We start from the raw sequence: 8,253 nt of genomic DNA, 5'->3' as shown, positions 1-8,253 counted from the left end.
AGACAGCTTAGCTGGCAGGTTCTCTGGAGATGCGGACAGGTGTCTTACACATTTTTTGTTTTTTTTTGGATTATTTAACAGTAGCATGCCGGAGGAGGCTGGGAGCATGTCCAGAGCCAGCCACTCCTCCTAAGAGGTCAAATGCACAGCGTTTAGCACCATGGTTTGGGGGACGTGAGCTGTCAGAGTGCAGTTAAGTGCCCATTTAGACTCCTCTTCCTCTTTAGCCATTGACGAGGTTGTTTAGTTTTAGATTCTCACATGGCTTTTTATCTTGAGCTGAAACACTTGAAGGTTTGGTTATGTGCCATTCATGAACGAGAAGAGCTTCGGTTCGGTTGGGCTGGTTGCCTTTTGGAGCGACGTTCTTATGACGAATCCGTTTTCGAGGAATGATACGGAAGAAAAAACGACAACAATGAAACGGTTGTGAAACCTCACCCTGCAGGATCTACAAATGGGATCCACCTTTTCGATTATTGCTCAATCATTCAGACCACCTCATCCTCACGTGAAACCCTCTGTCCTTAGGAACTGCTACATGGTTTTGAGTGGCTCCTCCTCTCTACGAGCTGAACAGGGCTGGTCTTGGCTCTGGACAGGGGAGAGTTAAAGGTTTTCGAATGGAAACATTGCTCAATGTGGCTTCCCCTGATAAACACGTTGAGAAAACAAGAATACATTGGAGTCTCTTTTGTCATCTTAGATAAAATCAGGTTTTGGTCCTTCATGTCTGTCTTTGGCTGTCTTCCATGTTAATTCTTTTGTAATACTGTGTATCCTGGTGCTCTGAAGTGTTAAAGCTGTCTGTTTTTCACCTCTGCATTTGGAAAGTTAGTGTCTTTTTTGTAAATGTTTTTCTTTTTTTGTAGAAAACAAAAACAACATATACTATAGCGTTCAGTATGCATATGCATGCACTGTCCTTAACTATTCAAAGCAAAATGTTTAGAAAAAAATGTTAACAAAAGCAGATTGTGATACTTCTGTTTTCTCTTTTCTTTTTTTTTTTTTTTACAGATTTTTCTCAATTTTTTTAACAAGAAAAGAAAATCACAGATATGTAATGAAGCACTCCAAAGATAACCTATGAAGTGAGGCTCCCTATGGAAAAAAAACTGCCAAAAGAAGCATGCTGAGAGAAACCGTGACAGTGCAAATACATTTATGTACGTCCCATGTACAAAAACATTTATGTTAGCATTCCATGTAACATGCTAGTTCTCAGAAAAAACATCTGAATGAGACTAAAGTAGCAGCTCTGAGAGATAGCGTTTGTCTTTTGAGGACAATGGGAAAAGTGTTTTTTCTTCTTAGAGAACTACAAGGGGACTAGCACAAACACATACGAATAGAAAAGCAGCTTGCGAGAGAGAGAGCAAGAGAGAGAGAAAAAAAGAGAAAATATGTTTATCTTTTTGCACCTAGAAAGACTAAAAAGTTGTGACTGTGGTTTAAACTATTAATGCGTCGTCACAATTGTCCAGCACATGTACAATAAATAAGCATTGGAGACGGTACAGGACACAAGTGTTTAACACGATGAGATCTAGAAGGGCAAAAAGAAGCAGAACGAGGACTGATGGCGGGATTAGAGATACGGTGAGGTTCTGACAGTCCTGCTCTGGTGGGCCGATGACTTCACTCCCTCTTTTGGGAGCAGATGGAGTGCATTTGGGATCAGGGCTCAGAGTGCATCCTTCATTACGCCGTGTGGTACTCAACATCCAACACGGGCCCTCCTCGCCCCTACATTCCTCAGTGAAACAGCTTTTTATTTCTCAGACCATTGACCTGGATATTATCTTGCAGAAGAGGGACGAACATCTGCGTTCCTTCACAATCTGCTGCACATCTGCAGAGTTCAGTGCGCGAGCCAGAAACGCCGTCCGCCGTCTACTCCACCACGTCCGACACAGATGCCTTGTTGACTTCTTTACAAGGAACGCTGTCTTTTTGTCTTAATAATATTCTGAGTGTTTGCTTTCATCAGCTATGAAGTATTTCCTTGGTTTTTGTCATTTAAAGTGTCCTTTAATGAGGTCAAATAGTTTTATATCCCAGCTACTGGATAAAGAGCTTTGAGAACGGAACGGAGGAAAAAAAAAAACGACAAAAAAACGGAACAAAGGGGAGGTCAAATATACTCATCGAGAGGTCCCGGCTGTCTACTCCATTTGTCTTCTTATTTACAAGAATGTAAGAGAGCCATAACAAAAATAAACGACATTATCAACAGTAATCGATAATAGCTGTAGTAACAATAAAGAACAATGAGAATTTCAAACAAAGAATATCTTTGCGTTCTCTATCATGGCAAGTCAATATGACCCGAAATGGACCTCCTGTGGGTGATCGCCCTAAGTACAGTCTTCTCTCTTTGTTAGTGTGCTAGATTTAGCATTTTGGAGCGAGTGAGGCAGGTGAGTCAGTCCCGGTCAGCTGAGGCATCAAGAACGGCCCGCTCGAGGCTCTAGCGCGGCGTGGTCTCTATGGCGGAGGGCGTGCCGGGCGTAGCCGAGCGAGGAGTAGCGGCGGATGGTGTGTTCGTGGGGCTGCCGGCTCCGCTGCTTGGGGTGGCCGAGGAGCTGACGGTGGCGGGGGTCTCGCCCTGCTGCTGAGCCTGCAGAGTCTGGCCACATACGTGGTGGTGCTTTTCCCAGTCCTTGTGCTGGCAGAAGGAACCGCAGTAACGCGCCGTGTTGCAGCCGCTGCAGGTCTCGCTCGCCTTGCGCCCGCAATTCCAGCAGCTCTGCACGGGAAAGAGGGAGGAGGAGGTTTAAGCTGTGATATATTCAAAAAATGTGCACTTCTTTCCATGGGTATTATCCCAATTAGGAAATAATAGATGCACAGACCTTTGAGAAAAACGAGCGAAAGTCTCGGCTCATTAGCAGCAAACATTTCCTATTTGAGTTTAAGTCTAAATAGAGAATTCTGCTTTATTTTTCTTTGGATCTCCCTGCTTTGAAAATGAAATGATGAGCTAGCTAGGGAAAAACGCAGTCATTTTACCCAGTTCCACATGGCGCTACGTGAGGACACATTTGTAACAGGTTAACTACAAAACGCTTAAAGATCACACAGAAACTCAGGTTACCACTGTGGCCTCTTTGTGTTTGTCTCCGGGCCAAATAAGAGCAATTATCACAAAGTCTCGAATGCGTCCCAGAGACAAGAAGCCAAAGTTATAAACAGCTACCGACGCAATCCTCCAGGGGGACGTGCATAAACATGGCTTGTGCAATTATACTCGGATGTGTGCCGCCTTTCTGTGCTAACTGATTAAACGAGCCGTACCCCCGCTGTGCGCAGACACTCGGCACTCCCTTCCCAATTTCCCTCATCCAAATCAGTACCACCTTAACTGTCCACATGTTTCATTTAGAAGAGGAAAAGCGCCGCTCTGCCTGAGGTGATAAATGCAATGTTATATTCCTCGGCTCTGCGTGACACCGGGCTGCATGAGGAATTATCTGGGACACACTTTCTCTTCCCCCTTTCATATGATCTCCATGTTTTCCAAAAGATTTCCATACTGAGGAGATCAAATGTAAGCTATGGAAATAAAACAGCCCAGCCAAGTAAATCAGGCATCTACATATAACATAAAATAAAATAAAATCCCCAAGATAATATATAATGCAAAATATAATAAATTATGGAATATATCACCACCCCCATGAATCATTGTGCAGTATGTGAATGCTGCAGCTGTTCACTAATATAATAACAATGTGCGGTAGGCGTACAAGCTGTTACCTCACTAGAGTCCTCCTGCTGGTTGATGACTGTTAGCGCGTCCTCTGCCGCTTGTCTCTTGGCCTCGGCCACCGTACGCTCCATCTTGGCTCGCTCAGTGCTGATCATCTCGTGGGCCTTGCGCTCGGCCTCTGACACAGCTTTCTGCAACTCAGACATGGCCTGCCTCTTCACCTCATTCACAGCCTCTTCTGAAAGAAAGAGCACAGTGCTTTTAAGTGTCCAGGGCACAGCAACAGAAACCCAGCAAATAGTTCAGAGAGAATAACTGATGTTAACATAACATATAATCTGCAGCTCTGCTAACTAGATAAAAACGTTACAACTGTCTGCTGTACAGATTTGTCCAGCTAAACTAAAACATGATTTATGTGACAACATCTAAGGCTTACAAAAAAAAATATAAAACCGCACTAATGCACGACCAATAAATTGAAAGTGCTTATGCCAAAAACCTTTAAGAATCTCTCTCTCTATACACACAATCACCTAACAATAGTGTCTGACATTTTAATTCAAGTAACTTAACAGCTAATTATCGTGCATTTTGAAAGCTATTTTTATGTTGTTTAATTGATCCTATTGGCTTGTTTTGTTCAAAAGCAGCTGAGAGATTAATCTGGGGATTAATTAGAAACATCCATTTTTATTTGAATGGGCTCAGATGATTTTCTGTGTTTGCTGAATACAAATAAACAAGAAAAAGTGCTTTTGTTTTGCCTCAAACCAAAGACTTGACTGTAGTGCACAAGGCAGATTCCAGGTAATCCTAGATATTTTTTCCTTCTGAAGTATAAATGTATTTCCTTGAACTCGTACTTTATCTGTACTTTTACATTGTTATCCCATTAACCGTAAATACTTCTGGCAGGAAAACTCATCTCAAGAGCAGACTAGGGTTTTTTGTGTTTGTTTGTTTTCATTGTTCAAGGCTGCAGCCTGACTAATTGCATATGCAAATTGGGCAATTTATATTTAAATTATGCATTTCAATTGCGCCCCCAAAGGTCCATGCAGATCAGGATATGGCACTGTGCGAGAAAGGGCTTGAATATTCATCACCTACTGTACAAAATCTTTCTAAAAAAAAAAGAAGGACATTCACCCCTTATTACACTGTGGCAACTTGTGAAGACCTCTTTAAGGCAGTTGTGACTCTTAAACACTTTTAGCTTGGGCTGTGTAACCATCACTAGAGGCGTACAATGGTTTAGAAAACAAGGAGTGTTAATAGACTAAACTGTCATGGCAGTCTCTTGTTCTGCAGAAATGGATGGCTGCGGTTGTGCAGACCCTCCTCCCCAGTCTTAAATATGAAGGAATATAGAGCCAGGGACATTTTCATTAAGACTGGACTGAATTGTGAAACCATGGTGGTTTGGTGCACAAAGTCGTCCTCTTGATTGGCTGAGGTCACGGAAAACGCACCACATTCCATGATACATTTTACTGCATTTATATATGACTATTCAGATGGAATTTCAATCTGTGGTGATTTTTTTAGGGTGTTACTACCGCCGTTGTGATGTGAAGGCAATGTATTAACTAAAACGAGCAGTCTTTTGTAACGTCACTTTCATGGTAAGGTTTGTTTGCTGTTATAAAGCCTCTGGTAAGACCACACAGCAAAGACAAACTGCTTTAGCAGATGCATCTGTCATGTATTAGCATGCTGAGGCCAAGGTAAACAATCTGCTATTACAGAATCCATCACTTGTCATATTTCACAGATCAACTGCTCTTTAAACAAAGCCTTTTAATATCTTTATCCGTCTTTTAACCAGCTCCTCTGCTGTGATAAAACAGAGTGCCGTGGAGAGCTGAGAGCCTGTTGCACAGCTAATGGCAGGAGTGCTGAAGTGCTGTAAAGGCTGGGAGCACTTAAAAAAGAGCTTTATGATCTGACATCACTGTTGGAATGTGTAGAGGTGTTTCCAGTGAAGCCAATCACTCAACTGCCCAACACATGACTCCTTGCAAAATGCCACAAAAACGAAACAGCACAACAAAAATGTCAAAACTCACTAAACCTTCCAAGTGTTTTATCAGCTTCTGAACATTTTTTGTTAATGTTGGTTGCTAAATGATGGTTACATAAAATGCATGATGACTAAATCTTATTTTTGTCCTTGAAAGACTTTATTTTTAATAAAATCTTATTTTTCAATAAAATATTTTTATTAAACAATTCTAGTAGCTTTAAAAGCATTTAAATTGAATTCCTGTTTATTTATTATATTATTTTTATTTATTGTATTTTATTTATCATTTATTTATTTAGAAATATGAATTTATTTATTATTCAGTTTTTACCGAGTTATTAATATTTGTTCTTGCCTAGTGTTTCAACTTCTATTACATGTACATAATTTCTTGTGCATTTAATTAAAAAAATTCCCCCCTGATTTTTCACAAGAACAAACGTGATCTCAGGAAAACAACTGTTATGTCGAGAACACACCAGAGTTTGGTGTGACACCGAACAGGTTCCCACCTGACTCTGCCGTTCTGCATACAAATAACTAACTGACTGACTGATTGAATTTCAGAGAGCTTTTAAATCACAGACAGGCTTTGAAAGAGCTCTGTCTGAATAATTTAGCTTTGATTTTCCACCTGTGCTTATGAGTGTGTGTACATGTTTTAAAAAATGAAAAAGACAGCATGCTAACCGGCTTTCTTCCAGATTTCTTCAGGTACGTATCCAGACACTGGCCTGTGAAGGACCTCCCTATGGATGTCTGGAAGAGAGAGTTTAAGTTTATAGACAAACAGATGCACGAAATAGAACATGAGGCCTTACAGGTGATGTAGACACCTTGTAATGAATAAGTATTACCTAAAGCATTACTTTCTTGACTGGCGGGGCTCTGCTGTCTGGACTGACTACTGCTGGAGCTGCTGGTCTTTTTAATATCTTCAGCATCACTGTAACGACGGATCCAGTAGTTGAGCTCCTCCCGGTCAGCCTCCTGGCACCTACGCAACACTGTCAGAGATCGACGTGTCTTCTCCACCATATCCATAATGCAGTTCAGGAGCTGCAGGGGAGATGCAGGCAGAGTGTTACCAACACAACATCTGCTCTAAATAGAAATGACCAATTTAGATATAAAAACACAATGTTAAAGGCTTACATTGAATGATGACTCACACCTCTATATGTTTACAGTCATTAAAGCACTAATACCAACCCCTGACAAAAAGTTAATGCTCTGAGGTTGCTCGTTTATAGCTCAGGAGACCTTACAACTTAAATAACTGCTGTTTATCCTAAAACTTATTAGACAAAAAAACTGTTCATATTAATATAGATATTTTGGAAGAATTTGAAAGAAATATTTGTATTCATGTCAAAATCTTTGATTTATGATTGCAGACATTGGTATCTTGCACAAAAATCTGAGAAACAGGAGACTTAAAACAAAAATCTCCAGTTGAGCACAATATAATCTCATTATTGTTTAGAAGAATGGTAAATAAATACAAAAAACATGCAAACACAGAAACATACCAGCAAGCACACTTCTTGTGTCGTATTCTCTCTCTCTCTCTCTCTCTCTCTCTCTCTCTCTCTCTCTCTCTCTCTCTCTCTCTCTCTCTCTCTCTCTCTCTCTCTCTCTCTCTCTCTCTCTCTCTCTCTCTCTCTCTCTCTCTCTCTCTCTCTCTCTCTCTCTCTCTCTCTCTCTCTCTCTCTCTCTCTCTCTCTCTCTCTCTCTCTCTCACACACACACACACACACACACACACACACACACACACACATGCACTTTGGATAGTAATAAAAATGTTATTACTTTTCTTACATGGTCAAGGTGCTTCCACTCTTCTGCCCATTCTCTGTCTGTGAGTCTGTGATCTATGACTTCCTCCTGGCGAGTGCTGCCGTGCATTCCTGACACAGAACGAGAGCAAGAGGGAGAGCAAGTGTTAAACGTGTTACTATTTGGGCCTTGGTTTTCCATTTCTCTTGCTTGCCCTCAGCAGCATGTCGTGCCCGTCTGTTTCACAGCCATAGCTCACCCGCTTCTTGACATCCTCCATTGCTCACACACCCTTCATTCCTCACATGCTCTCATCCCTCACTCCGTTCTCCAGTGCAGCCTGCGGGCACGCTCTCTCTCGCTCTCTCCACGTCACACCAGAGCTGCCAGGCTTATGCATATCTTGTGCATATATCACTGGCTAACATGCTTGAGTATTTTTAGCACATTTAAACCCGATATGGAGAGTTGGTTTTATGTAAACCTCAAATCATTTTTAAAAGAGTTTATGTTCCTGATCCAACTAAGCCTCGCCTGGTTTAACTTCTAAGAGTCTGAGTGGCATGCAGTGGACTTTTGAGGATTTGCAGCATTGGCAAACTCAGCCACGGAGAATGGGGCTTCTATTGCTTTTATTTTCTCAAAATAATCTGAGAAATGTATTGAAAGTTTTACACACACACACACACACACACACACACACACACACACACACACACACACACAC

At 41.4% G+C, this 8,253-nt stretch overlaps 1 protein-coding gene across 5 annotated transcripts in view; it reads right to left on the bottom strand.

Annotated features, from left to right (window-relative positions):
• Positions 1–1,015: 1,015 nt before the first annotated feature.
• Positions 1,016–8,253, bottom strand: part of LOC107653844 (protein CBFA2T1-like) — a 75,207-nt gene continuing 67,969 nt past the window's right edge. For 4 of the 5 annotated variants that reach the window (XM_016440692.1, XM_016440694.1, XM_016440695.1 and 1 more), the window contains 4 exons: positions 6,602–6,803; positions 6,435–6,503; positions 3,763–3,953; positions 1,016–2,752 (listed from right to left, as the gene is read on the bottom strand). In XM_016440692.1, the coding sequence (XP_016296178.1) occupies positions 2,474–2,752; positions 3,763–3,953; positions 6,435–6,503; positions 6,602–6,803 (741 nt within the window). In that variant the 3' untranslated portion in view covers positions 1,016–2,473. The remainder of the gene's footprint in view (positions 2,753–3,762; positions 3,954–6,434; positions 6,504–6,601; positions 6,804–8,253) is intronic. The other variant, XM_016440693.1, reaches the window with a different exon arrangement.

Source organism: Sinocyclocheilus anshuiensis, unplaced genomic scaffold, assembly GCF_001515605.1.
Source record: "Sinocyclocheilus anshuiensis isolate Anshui unplaced genomic scaffold, SAMN03320099.WGS_v1.1 scaffold223, whole genome shotgun sequence".
NCBI lineage: Eukaryota > Metazoa > Chordata > Actinopteri > Cypriniformes > Cyprinidae > Sinocyclocheilus > Sinocyclocheilus anshuiensis.
This window is presented reverse-complemented; position numbering and strand designations above follow the sequence as displayed.